Below are 23,398 nucleotides of genomic sequence, written 5' to 3'. Positions count from 1 at the left end.
AAAATGAGACCTACTCATAGAGTTATTAGATTAAATGAAATAATGCATGAAAACTAGCTAGAACAATGTTTGGTACATTGAAAACATTCAATGTCATCTACTAGTAGTAGCAGTAGTTGTAGTAAAGTTTCATGCCCAAAATTCTCAGTTTTCTTTCCAGTAGTGGCAAGGACATCTTAGAGCACTGTGCCTACGCAGTTGCTATTCAGACTTCCGTCTTTCATGGAGTAGGGAATGGTGCAGCCATGTGAGCAAAAGATGCTGATGGAATGAATGAATCATGATTGCTTGATTTTGTGATTAGGTTAATTTATGACATCAGTCTGAAAAATAACTTTACAAGATGTCGTGTTTATTGCTTGCTGTAATATATTATTTCAGGTGACAGTTACAGAAAAATCCTTTTATTTTGTTCTCAGGAAATGCGATTCATCACCACACAGATAGGAAGCCTGTAAGTTGGTTATCCCTGGAAAGAAAAAGTATTTCATGCATCAAAAAAACATAAAATGTTGAAACTTGGGTGATAGAAAGTCGAGTATTTGAGAAAACTATTAATGGTAACTGTGTTTTGCCCCTTGTAGATCCCGACCTACCTTCTGGTGAGGTCCAGGTCTCTCTTCATTGACACTGTATATAACTCCTATATCTATGCAACATTTTGTTGCTAAAATTTGTGTTTCAAGTCTTACATAAGCCACAAAGGGGAGGGCATCTTTATATATCTTTTTGAAATCACAAACATATCGCTTTTTGTTCATGTAAATGCTGTAGCAATACCCTTGGTTTGTATGTGAATCCTATCTCTCAGTAAAGCAATATTCTTAAAAGATTATTGGAAAGGGTCACTGAGGCCTGTCTGCCCACCTCAGTCCCCAGGGAGTTATCCCTCTTCTTTCTGTCAACATTCAGAGGTTCCATCATCTCTCCTTTGTGGTCCAGACAGCTGAATACATAAGTAGGAAGGCAGAGGACTTAAGCACCTCTTGGCTATCTAGAAAACTGATTGAACAGCAAGAGAAGGGCTAGCACAAATGCAACATTGCCACCCCATAAGGAGTGGCTGATACCCAGAAAAACACAGGAACAATATCAGCGTCTGTTAGCTACATGTGCATTTCTGGTTCATGTAAGATGAACCAGAAATAGACAATGAAGCATGAGGGAGAAAAGGCAGGGAGATCAAATAAGCCACAAATACATTTGACATTTGAATGAGGCAGAGGGTATTACCTTTCGTGCTTTTTTCTTTACATATCTCCAGCAGCTGGCTTCAGTTGCCAATTTTTGGACTCTGAGGTGAGAGATGGAAATAAAAACACATAGGAAGAAAAATTTAAGACACTAGTTTAAACTTAGATAAGCATGTTTTCCTGAATTTTGAAGAAAATTAAACCATTCCCACATTGTATAGGGAAACAGTAAACATTCTTTCTTCTAGTGAAGAAATAGACACCGAAAGGCTCTTTACAACTGCCAATAAATTCATCCTTTCCTTCACATGGCCCTAATGTACACACTCACTCAGATAAATGCTAGATATTGATTAATATCCTCTACTTAAACTTAGGTATATTTTTTAAAAACTAGTAATATGTACCCCCCAAAAATTTCCACAAACTGTCACTCAGAAAAGTAGAGGGCTCACAACCAGAATGAATCATGTGTGTGAGTTTGTCTGCCTGTGAGTTTACATGAATTGTGAGTTTGGAGTGGAGTGAGTGTTCCTAGAAAAGAAACAGTGAGAAATAAAGTTGGAAAACAGTGAACAGGCATTTCCATGGAGCCATCCACTGGGGCTAACATTCACGCGTTGCTGAGGTTCAAACCAGAGCAAATGGCTACAGACTACCTTCACTGGAGCGAGGGCAAGCAAGGGACATTTCTGCCTTTTCTCCCTGACTACCCTTACCCTCCACTCCCTCATTATTCTCAACTGCGGGATGTTAGCACAAGGCCTGGGAAAGTGAGACAGCCATTCCTGAAAGACTTCACTTTCTAATACCCTTCCTGCTCTGCTCCATTTGGAGCTGCTTACGATTTCCTTTGCAAGTCGCTTTGCCTCTGTCTTATTAAGATAATGAGTGGTTCAAAACCAAAAAATAAGAACCAAAGGTGTAATTTAGGGATAATTATTACCATCCTCATTTAAAGATAGTTAATTGCCATTCAGTTTAAGTTGCATGACTTACAAGACTGCTGGGGTTACAACCCAGGTCTTCGATAGCTCTTTCTGTACTAAGGAGACACTCACTGCTCAAAGTGTATTTCAGAGATGTCTGCATATTAGTTGTGTAGCAATTGTGCTCTCAAATGTAGTCCTGGTAGACACTGCAGAGAGGAAGCAGGGTCCTACAGGGTTCTGTTTTATTTTATTTGACCAGGAAAACCAGTTGAATTTCAGTAGAAAAGAAATAAAACTACCTCTTCATTAAAGCAGTCTTCAGGACTCTCTGCTTGGCAGCACTTATCCACTGCATTTGTGAAATTTGTAAACAAAGACTGGAGCTTCTCATCTGTGAGTTCATGCTTCAGCTTCACTAAGTTGACAAGAAATCTGTGGCCAAAAGAGGTCAAATAAAATTAACGCTTTCTTTCTGAAGCGTCTCTACTCCAAAATGCTTGTTACAGAATCACGTCTTGAGTCTCAGCTTGGATGAGGGTAAAGAGTTGAAACATCCCACTTTGAATGGGTCTTCTGAAACTTTCCTATTAAATTTAGAGAATGGTTTCCACAGTAACATTCTTTGAAGGGTTTTGTCACGCACAAAATTATACAAAAAGTATTAACAAGGAGGAAGAGAGGGATGAAGAGAAGTTGGCCAAGGAGTACAAAAATACAATTAGATAGCAGTAATAAGTTCTAGTATTCAGTAGTATAGTAGGAAAATTACAGTTAACAGTAATTTATTGTATATTTTAAAATAGCTAGAAGAGAAGAATTGTAATGTTCCCAATACAAAGAAAAGATAAATGTTTTAGATGATGGACATTCCAATTACCCTGACTTGATCATTACACATTTATGCAGTAATCAAAATATCACATGTACCGCCAAAATATGTACACCTATTATATGTCAATTAAAAATGATGTCAAAGGAGCAATTAAAAAAATAAGCTATCACAATTAAGTGTGACAACAGCCATAGACAATAATGATTTCCTTAATTTCTAGTAACTTCTAGAATTCCAAACTTCAGGGGGCAACCCATTGATGTCTTAAAAGTACATTTTAGAGTACATTTTTAGAGTAATTACTTTAAGTAATAAAATTTTCATGCACCAAAGTAAAGAGGAAAATGTAATAAGTCCCGTATGCCCATCCTTAGATCTAAGAATTAACAAAAATTTGCATTTTCTCGCTTTCATTTTTAAAATGAAAACAGGATAATTAAAAAGAATAAAATAGACCAGACTAGAATAAGATGGACTGGAAAATACAAGAGTGTATTGCACTGTGAATCTATGAATATTGCACATAATAAGAGTAAGTATTATTCTATTTAAAAATGAAAACATATATTAGGCCTTTATTATGCCAAGTGTGATGGTATACATGACTACATCTGATCTTTCCAGAAAATTCATGTCCAAAACAACCTCCATTTCCTCATATTTGGTAGCTGAATGTTGTCTCCACTACACATTAGGCAGACTCTGTCTAAATCCAAAAAACTAGATCTAATTCCTGGCATTTTAAAGCATTTGTTGAGAAAATGAAAGTAAACTTCCTGGCCCTTTAGGCATTTCCTTTGTAAACACTAAATGATATTCTCCGGGCATTCTCTCAAGGAAATGAAATTCATTATCAGCCTGCCTATGAGCCTTTTTGCTGGCTGCTGTAACCTTTCTAAAGGTGATGTTAGACTTGGACATTCCAAGTATCTTTCAAATGAAAAGACAAGCTAGATATAAACGATGGCAAAAAAAATATGCACTTGTATTTTTCCAAATAGAAGAGACTGGACAATTTGGTAGAAGGAACAGGATTGTGGTATCAAAAACACATATCCACTAGATAAACCTTCTCACTAATACATGGCGTGTCTTCAGAAAACCAAAGAAAAAGAAGAGTGAAAGAGATTGTTTGTACCTCTCTGTCTTCCTTTGAAGCTCCTCATTCTGAGATTGACACATGTCTGCGTGAAAGGTAAATATATCTTGAGAGAGAGGTGGAGGCACATATGTTTTATCAGCTTTCAAACTCTCAAAGCAGGGCCTTCTGAAGGCAAAGTTTGTTTTACAACAGTGGTCCACAGCAGGGTTGATAGTTCGATTTTCATTTACTCCACATAACTCTCCAAAAACTAAATCTGCCTGTACCAACAAGAGTTGCAACTGAGATGTGATCTTAAAACTTGAATGGAATTTCTAAAAATATGGTTAGATGAATACTTAGATCTTTCTAAGATCACTGTTAACCTCACTCATAAAACACATGCACTCATGACATATCACTATATACAAATAAAAGTAGAAGCTGGGGTCCTAAATGGCATTATAACCAAAATCCAAGCCATAAGAATTTAGATGCCTACAAATTAATTTCTTGGTGGCATATAAACAAACTTTCAATTGCAAACAGACAGCTGCAAAAAGCCGACTGAAAGGGGCGATCAAACACTGTGGTACTGGGGTTTCTTCCCCTCCTGGAATCTCCCTCAAGGTACTCTCCACCCCAGCCCTTAAGAGGTGTATTCAATGCCTGATTGCTGGATGAAGCAATTGGGCCAAGAGGAAGAATCTGTAACCTTACTTAAAATTACCAAGTTTCCTGTATCATTTTGAAACAATATTATTCCTAAATCATTTGTCCTAACAAATCCCTTCTAATATAATGAAGAAATAAGAAAGATAATTTGAAGTACTCTCCAAAAATATTGAAGACATTCTGTTTTACTTCTTAGGGTTTTCACAAAGTGAGCCAAAAGGAAAACTTGATAATTTTTGCTTAACAATATTAAAAACAATGAAGAAAGGAATATGGCTAATCATGGTAAATCAATGAGTGCAAATATTCTTTTTTTAAAAAACAAAAAAAAGAATAGTCTGGTACACAGGCCATGCTCACCAAATTGTCAACACAGGCAAACTCTTCACTTAGTGTGCAGCAAGTAGTGAAAGCTGTCACCATTTTCTCGCCAAGAGAGACTAGTTCTTCAGTGGAGAGTTGGGGAGCTATCTTCGTGAGCCTGATAAGGTAACTGAAAGAACATTTGTCTGTTTGGTTCTGAACGAAAGCAGATACCCATTTTCCCTTGAATTGCTGCTGAAGCCCAGACCCTTCAAGGCTAGGGACAACCAATATAGGTGCAACGTGAACCTTAGCTCTCTTATAAAGTAGGGAAATATGTCTTTACTTCCTGTTTTCCTGCACCCTGCTTTCTATATCTATTTTAGCTTCCTTTCTAATTTCACGGTTGTCTCAGAAGCTCTTAGATTTGCCTCCCTGTGTTATCTTTGAGTATAGGAGCTCCTTGACAGCAAATACATTGGCTAGTGTCTAAAATCCTGCTTAAAATAATTTGCATCATTAGAAAATATTTTAAAGAAAGAATTTAATCAAGATATGTTGTAAAAGGATAATCTGAGATAAAGAAAACTAAGATTTTTAATGAACTAAGTTTGAATTGTCAGCTAACAGCCAAATTGCAGAAATAGTAAAGTCAGATTTTTTTAAACTGTGTTTTATTTTGATTTAAAGATGTTTAGTTTCAATAAATAATACATCAGCATGAGGCCAGGTGCAGTGGCTCACACCTGTAATCCCAGCAAAGGCCGAAGGGTTGGATTGCTTGAGCTCAGAAGTTCAAGACCAGCCTGTGCAACATGGCAAAATGCCGTCTCTACCAAAAAATACAAACATCAGCCAGGGATGGTGGCTCACGTCTGTAGCCCTAGCTACTTGGGAGGCTGACATGGGAGGATCTCTTGAGCCTGTGAGGCAGAGATTGCAGTGAGCTGAGATCACAACACTGCACTCCAGCCTGGGTGACAGAGAGACCCTGTCTCAAAAATATATAGTAATAATAATACTAACAATAATAATAATGATAATAAAATACATTGGCATAATAATAGAAAAAAACCCAAACTGCATATTATTCAGAAATGCTCACAAGAGCGCTAAAAAACTAAATATTAAAGTGTTAAGCACATCCTGAGTTATTTCTATAAACTCAGTTAAGACAGCCTTAAGGCAAGGCAAGGCAAACTATCTCTTCCCCAAAGAAACTGTAACGACCTGAAATATGCAATGTCCCACTTCGAAATGGGTGAGGATCCAGGGATTCTAGACTGGCAGTGAGAAAGCCAATGTCAAACAGAAACCAAAGCATTAGAGAATCAATGTCTCCAGAATCCTGTATTTCTTTTATTTTTAGCTTCATTTCTGATAAAAGATTAATGTGACAGTTCAATAGGCATTCTTGACTTTTAAAAAAAATTCTTCCAAGAGTTTATGAATCGGCCATAACTGAAAAATTTGACAGCTAACTTTTTTATACTTTGAGGGATTATGTATTTAATTCTAGTGGCAAGTGTTAGCCCACTTGTGCAGATAACCTACTGGTATTTCAAACCATCCTTCCCCAAATTCTGGATATGTTTACATTCTTGTTGTACCATCTTGAGGCTTTTCTCAGTTGTCTCATTGAATTTGTCTTCCTGAAAATAAGAATAATCACGGTTACAAATATTTTACCTAAAATTTAGCCATAAGCTTTACATCAATGTGTAGAATAGCATTTCTTATTTCTATGGCATTTTCAAACTCTCATTATTACACTAAATTCAGGACACTTTTTACAAGCATGTGCAAGAACTTAATTTTTTTAATTATATATATAAAAATATATTTCTTGCTAAATTTAAAAGTCCAAATTTTTTATTATCATCTTGTACATATTTCAGAGACTTCCAAATTACAAAATAGAATTAAAATCGTATGTTGAAAATAATAACATTCAATTGTCACTTTGAAGTGGCAAGAGCAGTTGTTATCTCCATTTTTAAGTAAAGGCAACAGGCCTTGTGAAATTAAGTGACTTACCCAGAATGCCCCAGCTAGTAAGTGTTGTTACAGAACATTTTAAATCATGTTGCTCTTTATGATTTTTTCATTGTTTAGATTTGGAACTTAAAACCTCCAACAGTTTTCTTTAAATATTTGATGGACTATCTCTCATGTGGCATAAAATTGGACATCTTCTGAGTGGCCACCAGACAGAGAACTAAACGCCAGTGGATGGCTATTGTGGAGCAAATTATATCTCCATGAAAAGAGAGAATTTTCTAGTGCTATGATTAATTTAAGGATCAGAAACAGACTACCTCATTAGGGACAGTTACAGAGCAGGGATCCAAGTCTTATTCCATTGCTCAAATTTGAATGGGTGTAAACTGGTGTTTGTGGCAAGTGAAAAAAAGTTTTGATAAAGCAAAAGTAGCATATATCAAAGGAATGAGAAATAAATAAAAAAAGTCATTATTAATTTCTCTAATATATAAGAAATATATATGAATTTATATGAAAAACACTAATTTCAACAGGAAAATGGGTAGTAAACATGAACAGATTTTTCACAGAAAATATGTAAATAGCTAAAATCATATGGAAAAAATTTAACATAATTTAAAAATCAAATAAAGGTTTTTTAAAAACACAACCACTGTTATTTACATATAAATCTAGCAAAGTTAATTTCCATGTGCAGTGTTGGTAAAAGTGACATTGAAAGGAGCATTTCCAAGCACTGTTGTGGGGCTAGACACCAGCAACAACTTTCTAGACAGTAATTCAACAATTTGTGACCAATGTTTTTTTAAAGGTCATATATTTTGATCCAATAATTTTCCTTCTGATAATCCATATTAGAAAAAAGTCATAAATATTAATAAAGATAAATTGAAGGAGATGTTCATCTCAGGGTCACTTACAAAATGAAAAACACCCTAAGTAAACATCCAAAAAGTCAAATACACAGTAGGAAATCAGTTAAATAAATTAGATAATTATGATGGGATACCGTCATTTAAAAAGAAGTTTATTTTGAAGTCTGTTTAATGACATAAAAAGTTTTCTATACTAGACACAAGAAGAGTCAAGGACTAGCTTCCCTAGAGGGAACACAGCCCTTCTGACACCTGATGTTGGCCCCATGAGACTCATTTCAGGCTTCTGGCCTCTTGTGAGAGAATAAATTTTTGTTGGTTTAAGCCGCTCACTTTGTGGCAATAACAGGAAACCAAGGAAGCACAATTTATAACAACAACAAAAAAAAAAGTTTTCTATGATACCAAATAAAAAAACAGGTCAAAACATTTTCTAGGAATTATGCCAATCTTATTTTTTAAAATACACGTATATATACGTATATGTACTGAAGAGTTGAACACAAATGTTAATTATAGCTATTTCCCAGTGGGAGAATCAGAAAAGGGTTTTTTGTAACCTTTGGTGCTTTCCTAATAATCAACAACAATCAATCATTACTTTTGAAATCATAAAGAATCCAATATGGCTTAATAAAATACAGAATATTTTCCTAGTCATCTACAACAATCATTACTTTTGAAATCATGTAATATCCAATACGGCTTAATAAAATACAGAATACATAAAGAAAAATGTAAATTTAAAATGTTTAATGGGAAGACTTTTGCGAATTAACACATTGGATTAGTAGTCCAAAACATTATGCATCAGCCAAACTGATGACATTGGCCTTCCCGATAATCTTCTAAGGCTGAATCTACAGTAGACTCAGATTAGTCAATCACATTTTCTACCCCCTAGACTGCAGCAAAACTCTGATATCAATTTTTAAGTGTTTTGTTGTTGTTCTTTTTTGATTTTCTGAACCTACAACGATGGAACCTACCGCGTAACGGTAACAACCTGGAGGGTTTTCTGTGTTGCAGCAATTTCTCAGGAGATCTTTGTATATTTGAACAATTCTTAAAAGCTCTGGTATAGACAGGTCTGGATGTCTCCTTGAGTATTCAAAAGTAAACCTGCAATGTGTAAAATTTTGTATATTAGAAATTAGAGAAAGAGCAAAAAATCCAATTCCGCTATTTTGTAATCCAGTCAGATCTAATACTGACTCTGCTTTCAAAAGCTAATTTTCTCCTCTGGCCTGGTCACAGAGTAATTTAAGAGGCCATTTTGGCTATAGAAGATCATTTTACAAAAGTTCTCTTCCGTGGTACATTTTAGATTAACAATAGTTTTTATTTGAGAAGAGAGAATTAGTAGAATTATTTGGAACTAATTATTGGAATGAATTAATCCATAAAACATTGGAAATAATAAATTGTGAATATACTTTTAAAAATACATATTGCATATAATTATGTTTGAAAATGCATTCAGATTTCCAACTTGAGATGCTGGGAATATGGCTTCCTTCCCACCCACAATGTGGTCTTCGTGAGAGACAGGGAACAAGCTTTGCCCATTACTCCATCCTGTCACTTGCCAACTATGGGAGTGTTTACCCCTTCAGCTCCAAATCACTGGCAGTGGCTTCCAAATCCTCTGTCAAGGACTTCAAGAGCATAGGTGGGTGTGATTTGGAAAGAAAGAGAGAGGAACAAGGCTAACAGTTATTAAGCCCTTAGTAGGTGCTAGGCACTGGATCAAACTTTGGGCATAACAGATATAGATGTGCTTCCTGGACTTTATAAACACTTTCTCATTTCACTTCACTTAGTCCCCAAAATATGTACTGTTTTACAACTGAGGAAACTAAATCACAGACTGGTTAAGCACCTTCCTATCAATGGAAGATATAAAATTTGACCCTCAGTTCCCTGGGATGTTTACTCCATTCTTTTTTTTAACCAAGCTAACTCTTTTCTCAAGACAGAGATGCCATCTCAAAGTACCTCAGCTGGGCTATTTACAGTCTTCTTAAAAAAAGAATCTCAACTATTCATTCACAGTAAGTTCAGATCTTCCATGTTTTGTGAGAGCAATACCTCACAAGTTTTTCATGACCAGGTAACTCTTTTCATCCCCTCCCCACCCCTATTTTTTTCAAGATTTGACCTTCTTGATTAATCTTGGTTTTTCTGACACCATCTCTCCAGATTCCCATTTGCTTTTTCAATTCCATTTGTGAGATATATTCCCATATCCCATGGCAGTGGTGCTTAATGTTCAGAGAATCAGGGCTCCTCTTAATGTCTGATGTAAGCCATGGACTTCTTCTCCGGGAGGGCCGGGGGGAACACACACACACACACCTAAAAACGTGTCTCAAAATACTGCGAAGAAAAATCCCTGGAAGCTTACTCTATGCTGGAGAAGCCACTGAGGAGTTGCCTAAAATGTTCACATCCAGAAAGACTCTACCTTAAAACACTGAGCACTCTGACTTGGCGTGCTCACTGCTACTCTATCATTTCTCCCCATGTTTCAAACACTTTTTATGTTGTAATAGTGACGATTATAAAAATGGCTTTTATCTATCAAACATATATGTCAGGTACAATCTATCATTTTGTTTAATTGAACTTGATTTAATATCCACAACCGTGAGAAGCCATAGAGGACAGTAGTTATAAGACCAGGAGTTTGGAGCCACACTGCTTGCATTTGAATCCTGGCCACACCACATGTGTGACTTTGGGTAAGTTACCTAACCTCTCTGTGCCTGTTTTATTATCTGAAAAATAAAGACTATAAAAGTATACTAACTTCAGAGGGTTGTTTTTAAAATTTGGTTGGTTAGTAGATGAGAGGCACTTAAAATTTAGTAAGTATTCAGTCAATATTAGCTGTCATTATGTCCTAGTTTTCAAGCCAGATTCCCTTCCAGAGCTACAGGTTCACGTGTAAAATTATCTTCTGATAGTCCCAATTAGTTATTCTACTGGCACCTCAAAGTCAATGTGCTCATACTTTTTTTTTCATACTTAAACATATTATCTTTCTCACAAAACCTGCTGCTTTTTCACATTGAATGGGAAAACTACCTACCCAGTTATCCAAGCCCCAAACTGGGATTTTCTTCAGATGAAGTGTCTAAAAACTGAAAGTGAATTTGTCCTTCTTCATTCTTCCATTAAAACCATTCAGTGGCATCCCATTACTTAGCATGCCTGCATGATCTGGCCCCACCTACCTCTCGCCATGCTGGTCTCTCGCTGCAGATGCCTTACTCACAGCCATATACACAACAAACCATTATATACTTCAATTCATGCTCTACCTTCTCTATCTAGATTACCAAAATTTCTTCAAGCACTACTTCCCTATCAAGCCTTTCCAGGGTCCCCATATACAACTGACCATTTCTTCTTCTGTTCCCTTGCATTACCTAGAACAGGGTGCTATTAGAAATAAAAGAACATTTTTTGCACTTATTTATTTATGTTTGTCTCTTCTCACTTTATACTCTCTATAGATGAAGGCTTCCTGGAGATAAAAAAAAAAAAACCAGTAAAGTCCCTGGATTATATTACATTACTAATAAACTTTAAATTAATAAATATTTTTTTTTTGAGACAGTCTCACTCTGTCGCCCAGGCTGGAGTGCAGTGCGTGATCTCGGCTCACGGCAACTTCTGCCTCCCAGGTTGAAGCAATTCTCTGCCTCAGCCTCCCGATTAGCTGGGATTACAGATGAATGAGTATTCTTGTATGAATTTTATATATGACAAAAAAAAAGCACAGAAAGGTTCACTTGTCCCAGCAACTCAACCAGAACTCAAATATAGTCCCTGTGGCTCCAAGTTCACTAGTCTTCCCCTTAACAGTTGTAGATGGCATAGCAGAGCAGTTAAGCCTGCAACTTGTTAAGCCAGGCTTCCTGGAGTCAAATTCTTACTCTGTCACTTTTTAGCTGTGAATCTGAACAATTCACTTCATTGTATCTCAGCTTGCTCATCTGAAAAATAGGGAGAAATTGTACTTATTTTGTATGATTGCTGTAAGAATTAAAATAGTTTATCTGTATAAAGTATATAGTATAGTCCCATGCCTGGCACATATTAAGTGCTCAATAAATGCTGGCCATTATTTTAATAATACAGTTGTTTTTTTCTTAAAATTATGTGAAAACTATACTCTATAGCCATGATTTTTAAAAAATTATATGATACCTAGTGAAATAAACGGTACCATGTCCTTCCACCTAAATTAGCAACAAAAGTCAAATCTTATTAGTTTCTTTCTGTTTGTCTTATAAATTTAATAAAGAGTTATATTACTTCGCAAAGAAGGTGTCTGGGTCAGCATCTCGTTCTTGACACACATTTTCACTGTCAGTAAATTTTGCTTCTCTTAGAGATAAATCCTTTGGTCTATCATCTTTATTTGAGTTAATTATGCACTGGCCACGCTCTGGTATTTTCTTTTCACAGCACTCTTTGATTTTGCTGGAGATAGAATCTTGTTTTGAACAAATATGGTTCATAACCTTGCTCTGTACCAAATAAGAATGAGAGATAATTTTACTTTCAGGCTGGGTTTTCTTCCAGTATGGAATGATGGCATGCAAAACCAGTCATGATCACAGCATCTGGAATCACTTCATCAATTAATTTGCTAGATAATATTTGTTTAAATTAAATTTTGGATTTACTTAATGCACATGAAGTTTTACATTAAAATTCTCAGGATTTAAGATGATATAATTATTAAAAACTAGGCTGTACTATAGATTCACATCCATTATTAAGCATTAGTCTTTTAAATAACCCTCCTACACTGATACATTTACATCTTATATTCTAAGTGTTGTTTCTTTTCCATAAGAGTCCACCCATGTTTTCAGTGGAGGCCACCAAAGACATGTTACTATAACATCTATAATCCTGGTCTTCTCTTGTGGCTAAGCACATGGCAAAATCACAATAAATATTTGATAAGTAAATGAAAGAATGACAAGTGAGTGAACTACAGCAACTACCAAATGACGATTCATCAAATATAAGAAGCTATTCCACTCATGGTATCATTTTCTAATGGATATCATTCATCTGAAGCTGTTCAGGTTGGCAAATACTGCTCCAATAGACAACTTTACTCTGTCCCCATCCCTACCATTTTCCCCAGTTCTAACCTCTACATAAGAGTTGGGAATTAGAGAGAGGGTGGGGTTATCTTATTTACACATTAGTTGAATAATTTTTAAAAACTGATCTTGGCCCTTCCAGAATCTAGAATGAGACTGCACATTATTTCCACTCTCCGTTCCAGCCCCACTTGAATTATGTTGAGTTACAGCAACACGCTAGATTATTTCAAGACTTTATGACTTTACTCAAGCTATTTCCACTGACTGGAATCTTCTGGTGAACATGGAGGATAAGGAATAAGATGAAGCTCAGGACTGAGGTAAAAAATAAAATGGGGATCGGCACCATGTTTCCAACAAACCACACAGAACCAGGAAGCCAATCTTCAAAAAGGTATTTACATCTCATGTAATGCCATCATTGTTCTAGGCAGAGCATCTCTTATCCTCTGGGAAGTTACTTCTATTTTCAGTTAACTGTAATTCAATTCCTCTTATTTCTCCAGAAAGACATTAAAAAAAAGGAAATTTGAGACATAATCCCTTAATCTAAGCCTCAAATTTCATAGAAAATCTATAATTATATCCTAATTCAGTACCTTAGATTTCACATTATAAAACTTACATCAGTCAGGAGATAGAGACCATCCTGGCTAACACAGTGAAACCCCGTCTCTACTAAAAATACAAAAAAAATTAGAGGTGTGTGGTGGCGGGCACCTGTAGTCCCAGCTACTCAGGAGGCTGAGGCAGGAGAATGGCATGAACCCAGGAGGCGGAGCTTGCAGTGAGCCGAGATCACACCACTGCACTCCAGCCTGGGCGACAGAGCCAGACTCCGTCTCAAAAAACAAACAAACAAACAAACAAACAAAATCCTACATCACCACGAACAACCAAGCAATACAAAAATAAATCGCAAAGGAGATTGCTTTAACTTGGGTACAGTTAGGAGCAAAAATAATTATTGGGAACAGCTGTTGTCCATTGTTTGAAATAAACATTTATCAATACCCTAAAATTCAAATTATTTAATGAACATGCTATCTTCACTGTAAGCCTAAAAGTCAAATCTTTCTTTCTTTCTCTCTTTCTTTCTTTTTTTTCGGAAATGAGATTTCATTCTGTTGTTGAGGGTGTTGGGATTATAGCTCACTGTACTGTATCCTCCAACTCCTGGACTCAAGCAAGCCTCCCTCCTTAGCTTCCTGAGTCCTGAGTAGCTGCAATTACAGGTGCAAGCTATCATACTCAGTCATTTTTTTAATAAGATTATATTACCTTTGAATGCATGAGCAATTATTTTTTCACTTCAAGTTTCAGGACACGTGCAGATGTGCAGCATGTACAGGCTTATTACATAGGTATACGGGTGCCATGGTGATTTGCTGCACCTGTCGACTCGTCACCTAGGTTTTAAGCCCCGCATTCATGAACTACTTCGATGCTCTCCTTTCAGCACCCAACCTCAACCCAACAAGCCCCAGCTTGTGTTGTTCCCCTCCCTGTGTCCATGTGTTCTCATTGTTCAACTCCCACTTATGAGTTACAACAGAAAGCATGAACAATTCAAACTATGCCAACAATATTCGTACCAATACTTTTCCTTGGAAAATCACTTTAAAGGTTTCCAGAGGCTGGGAATTGGGGAGATGTTGGTTAAAGGACACAAAATTTCATTAGGACAGAAGGAATACATTCAAGAGATCTCTTGTACATCATAGTGACTCAATGATGAATTCATACCACTATATTGAGTACTTTAAAATTGCTAAGATTTGGAGTATTCTCACCACAAAAAAATAAGTATGTGAGGTAATGTGTATCTTAGTTTGATTTAGACATTCCATAATGTGTGTGTATGTATACATTAATATATATGCATATATATCATGTTATATATGCACATACATATATATCATGTTGTATACCATGAGAATATACAATTTTTAATTGTCAGTTAAAGGCAGGAAAGGAAAGGGAACGTGGAAAGAAATGAAAGGGAAAAGGGGGGGGGACAGGAAAATGGAAGGGAGAAGGTAAGGAAAAAGGAACCGAAAGAGAAAGGGAAAAGAAAAGTTAAATTAATGTATCCACTTATTTGGAAGGACTATACCTGAATTGCACAAGGAAGCTCAGGGAAATCAGCTCTTAAAAACATAATGTTAACAAGTCATTCCTTGAAATTTACTATTTGTTTCTAACCTCTCTAAAAGAGGATTTATAATGTAAGAGAAAACTTCAATCTGTACTAAATGAACTTTGAAAAATTTGAAATTTCTGAAGTTTTACATCAAGACATTTAGCCATATAATATACAATCTGCTGAGTAATCTTTAAAAATTCCAAGTATAAAAAATCCCAAAAGTTTATTTATAAAAATGTTTATATTTCATTTTATGCTTTCATTCAAAAGTTTAATCACATTCTGATTTCATTGTGGCAAAGTAACCACACATCAGGGCAACTTGAGAATAAAAAAATGATAGTTGCCAAAAACCACTATTTTAACTTGGTTTTAGAGAATATTTACTGTGTCACGGATGCACTGCACAACATCCCCTTCACAGCATCCATCATAGTTGGAAGAAACATCTTCTACAAGAGAAATAAGCTCCTTAAATTCAATCTTGGGGAATTTTTGACTGAGTACCGCAATATATCTGGAAAGAGAATTGATAAACCACAGAAATAATTTGAACAGCAAGTAGAACAAGTGGGAGTAATTTGCTAATGTGATATGAACAGCTACGAAAAGTATTGCCACCACTGTTGTTGTTGTTTTTATAGAAGTCATTATCAAATAGTTGGTGCACAGCCTACACGATCACTTTGAAAATCTTAGGGTGATATTTTAAGAACCCCAAAGTCCTGGATGTGAGCAAAAAAAAAAAAAAAAAACTGAGAGATGTGCTTTCTTCCATAATTATTACAGCAAGACATGCTGTGTAAGGCCACCACTTCCTATTGTAAGCTCGTGGCAGGCATAGATAATTCATGATAGAACTCTTTCCTGCTGATCTACTTGAAATCTCAAAGTTTTTCTCAAGACATTGCCTTAGCACCCATTACTAATTGATTAGGGTGAGCACTAGAGATAAAATTTATCTTTGCAAGGCTGTCTCCTCATTGTTAAAGTCAAAGACCAATGGATGAATTATTTCTAAAGCACTTGTGGGTTTTAAAACCCTGGTTTGAAACTCCCAGACCAGTTCAGATTCCCAATTAACCTAAATATGTCTCAGACACAGCCACCATTCTCTTTTCGGTCTCCCCACCTCCCAAAACTTCTCTCATCTTAGCCTAATGTCCTGGTCCTGAGCTATCTAAGTAGGCTCAGACTCACCCCAAAGCTCCTGGGTACTAGGAAGAATATAAATAAAAAGTCATCAACCATTTAACAAAAATGGGACACAGACAAGGAAATGCAAGCAGAGACAAGATATATAGTATAAAACTCACATAAAGTGTACGACTTTGGTTCCAAATTTCAAAAGTGCCCCACAGACATGCTTTTGATAAGAAGAAAATGCTTTTAAATATTGTGTGACAGGTATTGCCTGAAGAAGAAAGAGAAAATTCTTTTGAAACAATAGCAAAATCTCACTATTTTCTTATTTTTTAATCACATTTCATTCAAACTATTACAAAATTTGTTCAGAGACAGAAAATCTACAGGATTTTTATTTCAGTAAACACACGTATTAAAAGAAATATGCACTTACGGCACATCACAAAGGTAGGACCAGTCTTCCTGATGATTGAATTGCACTTGGTAAAAAGGTGCATAAGTGCTCCCTTGGTGGGGCAGCATGCTGTGAGCTTGGCCATCTCTACTGAGATTATTCCATGTTATTTTTAGTCAAAAGACTACAAATTGCCAAAGATAAAAGATAAAATGTCATCTTTCACCCTGGGCATTCACTCACCAGGGCTTCCTTCCAATTTACAAAGAAAACAAAGCCAGAAGAGAGACCCTGAAAATGACTGACTGTCTTTCAAGAGTCTCAGGTAAAGAGAATATTTAGATCAGCACCTGGTGACCAATGGTTTGAAAATCACTGAATGTGACAAGAGAACATCATATATGGTAAGCAAGCCTTTTGCTATAATACAAGTCAGGGTCTGGATCTGTGGTATTGAGTGATTTCTTATCCTCTTCATGAAACAAATGCTATACCCACCCTTGTTTGAAAGCAGTTGACTTTGTTTTGTTCTTCACAACATGTTTTGGCCACCTCCTCAAAGTGAGCAACAACAGTTAGAAGTGTAGGGGCGAAGACAAACGGGTTCCTTCGGGCAACTTCATATAAAAAGCTATAAAAAAATAAAAATGAAAGCGAGAAGAAGGGCGAGGGAAGAAACAGGAAGCAATGAATGTAAGACAAGGGAAGGGAAGGGAGGGTAAGATGGGAAGGAAAAGAAAAAATAGAGACAAGAAGAGCTAGTTGTAAAACAAGGTAAAAGGAAGAAAGGTTTCCAGTTATAGAAAACTTCAATATAAGGCAGCATTATCCAGTTCCCGATAAGAGTCCTTTGAAGTCCTTATCATTGAAGTTGCTAACTCCAAAGTAGGAATGATGATTGCAATTCTAATCCCAAACACTGAACTGTGGGTATTCTCCCTCCATCCACATGCTACCAGCTGGTCAGCAGTTCTCTCTTCCATGTTCAAAGAACAGCTATCTATACACACTCCATCTGAGATTCAGGGGTCCTGTTTACTTTTTTTCAGATAAACTTGTGTTTTAGATTTAGATTTCAAGGAGCATACCAACCTTCCAGAAAAAGTCTCTGTTTCTGCAATGACAGCACTATATTAAAAACAGATGTTTTACTAAACATCCTATAATTGAATGTCTGCCTGAGGTGAAAACAGCAACTTCCCCTTGGGAAGAGTATATTATTTCCTCTACTGTGCATCCTACCAATTTAACACCATGCACACACCTCTGCTCTAGGACTTACCAATTAAAAGATAAAGTTCATTAATATAAGGGTCTTGTAAGCAGGGTCTATATCTTGATCATAGTTATATCCTGAACACTGAGCACAGTATCTGACACACAGTATGTTTTGAATGAATGAAACAGTCAATAAATTAATGAACCCAGCCATATTTATTTGAGATAGGTATTAGATTCGGCTTAAGACTAATTCTCTAACTGGATCATTTTTTACTAAGATTAAACTTACTGATTTAAAAGGGATTCTCTGTTACTTTCATAAGCCTGGCATTTCTCTTCAGGATCCAGGGTAGGGAAAGGAGGCAGAAATCTCACATCAGCTTTCTTGTTATAGAAGAAACAGAGTCTTCTTTCATCATCAACCTTACTGCAGCAGTGCGAAAAATTATACTTTTGTGGTAGCCCCTCCATAGCACATATTTTTTCCTGTAAAACATTATTCTATACAACAGAGAAGAAAAGGACAATTTTTAGTCATGGTAAAGTAAAGCTTCTGTACTCACTGAGAAAACACAATGAATAATTTTCCCATTACCAACAGAGCTCCTTCTCTTTCTCCTTCTCCTCTCCTTCCCCTTCCCCTTCCGTTCCCTTCCTCCTCCCTCCTCCCCTCGTCTTTCTCTTCCTCCTCCTCCTCCTCTTCTTCTTCTTCTTGTGCTTCTGCTTCTGCTTCTTATTCCTCTTCTCCTTCTTTTTCTCCTTCTCCTTCTCCTCCTTCTCCTTCTCCTCCTTCTCCTTCTCCTCCTTCTCCTTCTCCTCCTTCTCCTGCTTGTTTTCTGCTTCTTCTTTGGAATGGGATCTTGATATGTTTTGCAGGCTAGATTCGAACTCCTGGGCTCAAGTGATCCTCCAGCCAAAGTGTCCTAAATAGCTGGGAGTACAGGTGTGCCAAATCAAAGCATCTTTACCCAAACCCTTGACAATTATCCTGCACTTTCAGAATCTTTGTCTCTCTGTCTTGTCACAAGACACTTTAACCTCTTACTCTTCCCTTGCTGCCTACATTTCCCTTCCACCAGGATTTTCTACTCACCTCCCAAGGTGATGACATGTTGGTATGTTAATGTATTGGTAGAGTGTTTAGAAGTAGTGTTTAGTAGTAGTTTTTGGGAGATGCAGATAGTGATTCTACTCGGAGGAGGCCCAGAAAAGGGATGTCACAATAAAATACATATTGAGAGAGGCAGCTAAGGAGGTACCTCTGTAATTTCATGTGCATTTTCAGGCTATGGCTTCCTCCTCTGCCTGAACATATAGGGCATACTGTATACATACTGCAAATACACAGCAAGCTCCTTCTGTGCATCAAAATACAGAATTATTATCTTTCCCAAGGAAAGTACCTTGTTCTAAATACCAAAATTAAGCAAAATGAAAATGCTGTGCACAGAACATCTTTCATTTCATATTTTCAAGACAGAAATTATCTCAGCATTGGGCAAATAATCTTGTGTGTTTAAGAAACACAAGCAATTGGCTGGGCACAGTGGCTCACACCTGCAATCCCAACACTTTGGGAGGCCGAGGTGGGAGGATCACTTGGGGTCGGGAGTTTGAGACCAGCCTGGTCAACATGGCAAAACCTCGTCTCTACTAAAAATACAAAAAAATTAGCTGGGCATGCTGGTGCACACCTATGATCCCAGCTACTAGGGAGGCTGAGGCATGAGAATTGCTTGAACCCAGGAAGTGGAGGTTGCAGTGAGCCAAGATTGCCACTGCACTCCAGCCTGGGTGACAGAGCGAGACTCTGTTTCAAGAAAAAAAAAAAAAGAAAAAGAAAGAAGAAAGAAAGGAAAGAAAGAAAGAAAGAAAGAAAGAAAGAGAGAAAGAGAGAAAAAAAGGAAAAGAAACACAAGCAATTTACTTACAGGTAATTTTGAACACTCTGGGAGTGTCTTGTCAGCCATACATCTGTCTTTGTATTCTACCATGTCTTTCACCAGATCTTCCATTTCTTCAAAGGTTGCTTCCTGAACATACTGAGCAAATGCAATGATGGTGCTGCAACAGTTCACATGGGGTATACAAAGATCAGTTGCAGAGTTTCCATTTATGGCCAAGAAAAAGTCACAGGAACATCCTGACTAGCCTCAGGAAATTATCTATTGTAATGGCTATAAATTTTACAACTTCTTTGCCTGAATTTTATAATTAAAGTTGTCTTCTTAGATATGGCTTCTGTTTAGTTAAATTAGTTTTGAGAAGCATTAACATTTCTAGAATATGTCATTTTAAAAATCATCATCAAAAAGTATTTAGCACAACTCACATGTATTCAACATTCTCTTCTATAAATTTTTGAGTACTATTGAAGTTATCTGAAAAGCAAGAATATTTAGTTTATTACATAACATGGCTTTCTAACATTTTTCAAATAAATGACTATACATGGCATTTAAGTGTGTAAAATACAAAGTAGACCACTGATGACAGGAGATAATTTTGCATATTTAACAAGAAACAAATAAGTCATATGAACAAAATAGGAAATCTTAATCATTGTTGATTATGTGTTCAAGAAATATTTACTAAATTGAATTGACCAAAATAAATCTTAATCTGACTAGACTTTAAATTTGCCGTTGATGGCTCCCCAGATAAAAATGTCAAATACATTACCATGATAATGTCTATCATTTATGACTAGAGAAGTGATATGAAAATTAACTAATGGCTGATTCAATGCCATAACAGAGCCTGATGAGAGATGCTGTAGCATGCTGGTGGTCAGCATAGTTTATAGCACTACTCAGTCATAGCTATTTAGGTCATCTCCAGATCCACCTAAAATCATGGATTCCCTCCCAATGAGCATATACTAATTGGAGCATATTTATGTTTGTTCACATAAACTACAGTTATTTTTTGCAAAGTGTTGTGCTGGACCCTGTGAAGCAATCAACAATGACTAAAATGTCTCCCCTTGACATCAGGTTCCTAAGCTGCTCTCTAATGGAAGTTACTCGTGCATGTGACAATAATGTAATTTAGAATGGGATTAAGTTGGAAATTCTTTATGAATCCTGGGTGGGAAAGAAAGGAAAAAAAGGATTATAGGAGGAGTGAGATATGAGTTGAGCATGAGTACATGTAAGAGACTCAGCTAACAGAAAAATGAAAAACCCTGTCTGTCTGTGTGGAGAGAGAATGATGTGAGTAAAAGCATTAAGGTAAGAAATCTTGAGAAGTATTTAGGGAAAGTCAATCTATTTTGATGAGAAAGTGGGTCACAAAGAGGAATAATGGTACCTAGGATAGCAAGAACCTGGGTCCAGATTATAGGAGTCTTGTATATAAAGCTGAGGTGTGTGGGCTTCATTTGGAAGCCATGGAGAGCCCTGGAAAATGTTTACATAGGATAGTAATCTGATCATTTCTATACACTAAGAAATACGAGTCAGGTAGTGGTGTATCTAATGTCATGGGACTTTCCACAGTGCCTGACAAATAGAAAAAGGTAGAAAGAACTTTTTGTTAAATAAATGGGCAAAAGAAGGGTGGATGGGACAAAGAAAGAAGGCCATAGGAGACTTTGCAACTGTCACACTGAGAAATCAGCAAGATCTAAATTTTGGTAGGAGTAATGGAAATGAAAAGGAAAATATAGATACACAAGATATTAAAGAGGCAAAAAATCAAGATTTTGAAACAGGTTGTTACAAGGGAAAAGGAGCAGGAAAACTCAAAAAAATCACCAGTCTTCAAGCCTGTCTCACTAGCTGGTATTGTAGGGGCATGTCAAATTGAGTAAGACATGATCCATACCTTCAGGGCCACTCCCATGCTTAGGGCACATTTGTTCAAGTCAAAGAAAGGAGCTCCTTCTAGGACAAAAGGATTAGAAAAAGACAACTCCTCTAGACATACGAGCTTCAAAATATTTCCCCTTTGGATGGAAGAAATAAAAAAAGTCATCGCTTCCTCCGGACTGAGATGGCCAGGCTCAGGAGGGGATGTTCAAACTGTACAGTTGAAGGGGGAACTAGGTTCTGCATTCCGTAAAGATATAGTTGGGAAATATGTTGGACAACCGAAGGTTCCAGAAAAATCCCAGTTAACATCTATTGTTCCACTGTTACCATAAACTATACATATTTGCAAGAAATACCAATATTAAAATCCAAATGTGCCTCCCAGCAACACTTTCTGTCCTGTCATAGACTGCTGATTATTTTTCAGATGTGACAACTCTTTCTTCAGATAGACTTGGTAATATAAAAATTACCATCAAAATAAAAATTCTGAAAAGGTTAGTTTTGGATAACTGGTTAGTCTACGTAAATTAGTGAGAGGGTGAAAAAAGCAAGTAAAGAATTAACTTGAAAGAAAACAAAATTTTAAAAATAGAAATTATCCTAACTGGTCATGCTTTAGCTGATATACAAGTAAATTTCTTACCTACATCCTGAGGTTGTATGGGCAGGGTTAGGGATTCAGTCAAAAAAAACAAGAAAAAAATAAAACCTGTAAGTTTTAACTGTTTCATCTTTCTAGAAACCACATTTACAAAAGAAAGTAATGTTGTTGAGGAAAATCAAGTTTTTATACTATTCTTTCACTTTACCAGTAAAAAAGTAACCTATTTAATCTATTTCTGAAATACTGAGTATTTGATTTTTTTGATCACTCTGCAGAATTCTTGCTAACTATTAACCAGAAAAAAAAATTACCTTTGTGTTTCACTGGAAAAAATCTACTGAGTTGGAACAAAAGTCCACAGGCTAAGTATGCACAATACCTAATCAAATAGACAACCAAAAGAAAAAAAACTTAAAATACTGCAAATGTTAAAGAAACAAAGGGCCAGAACAGATATAATCCAGCAATCTCTCTTATGCATATATATCCAAAGGAAGTGAAATCAGTATCTCAAAGATATAAATATATACACCTACTATGTACTCACAAAAATTAAAAATAAAATATTAAGAAGATATACCTGCACTTCCATGTTTATTATCTCATTATTCACAATAGCCAAGATATAAAAACAACCTGTCAGTCAACGTATAAAAAATAAATAAATAAATAAATCTCACATGCACACACACATACACACAATGGAATACTATTTAATCTTTAAAAAGAAGGAAATTCTGCCATATGAGAAAATGTGGATGAACCTGGAGGACATCATGTTAAGTGAAATAAATCAGACACAGAAAGAAAAGCACTGCATAATCCTACTTTTATGTGGAATCTAAAAAATCTAACTAGAAACAGAGCATAAAATGGTGGTTATCAAGGGCAGGAGGTAGAGGAAATGGGGAGATGCTTGTCAAAGGGGGCAAAGTTTCAGTTACATAGAATGAGTAAGTTCAAATGCAGCACATGGACTACAGCTAATAATACTGTATTGTATGCTTAGAATTTGCTAAGAGACTAGGTCTTAAGAATT

At 36.2% G+C, this 23,398-nt stretch overlaps 1 protein-coding gene across 1 annotated transcript; it reads right to left on the bottom strand.

Moving 5' to 3' along the window:
- Positions 1-331: 331 nt before the first annotated feature.
- AFM (afamin) lies at positions 332-22,511 on the bottom strand. Its single transcript, XM_030818443.1, has 15 exons — positions 22,399-22,511; positions 20,270-20,318; positions 19,869-20,001; positions 18,227-18,438; positions 17,215-17,347; positions 16,493-16,590; positions 15,564-15,693; positions 12,222-12,436; positions 8,885-9,017; positions 6,571-6,668; positions 5,074-5,206; positions 4,096-4,319; positions 2,425-2,557; positions 1,231-1,294; positions 332-454 (listed from the first exon to the last, which is right to left on the bottom strand). Exons 1-14 carry the CDS (start codon positions 22,484-22,486, stop codon positions 1,274-1,276), a joined length of 1,800 nt encoding a protein of 599 aa, XP_030674303.1. The 5' UTR covers positions 22,487-22,511; the 3' UTR covers positions 332-454; positions 1,231-1,273.
- Positions 22,512-23,398: the final 887 nt, after the last annotated feature.

This window comes from Nomascus leucogenys, chromosome 9 (assembly GCF_006542625.1).
Source record: "Nomascus leucogenys isolate Asia chromosome 9, Asia_NLE_v1, whole genome shotgun sequence".
Lineage (NCBI taxonomy): Eukaryota > Metazoa > Chordata > Mammalia > Primates > Hylobatidae > Nomascus > Nomascus leucogenys.
Note: the sequence above shows the minus strand (reverse complement) of the source record. Positions and strands in the feature narration are given on the sequence as shown.

Bases quoted from the DNA above. Each gene is read 5' to 3' on its own strand.
- AFM (XM_030818443.1), bottom strand. From the start codon at position 22,486: ATGAAACAGTTAAAACTTACAGGTTTTATTTTTTTCTTGTTTTTTTTG. The intron at 17,348-18,226 runs GTAAGTTTAATC...ATTTTTTTATAG, and splicing joins AGAGAATCCCTTTTAAATCA to CTTTTTATATGAAGTTGCCC. The intron at 9,018-12,221 runs GTAATATAACTC...TACACATTGCAG, and splicing joins CCAGACACCTTCTTTGCGAA to GTTTACTTTTGAATACTCAA.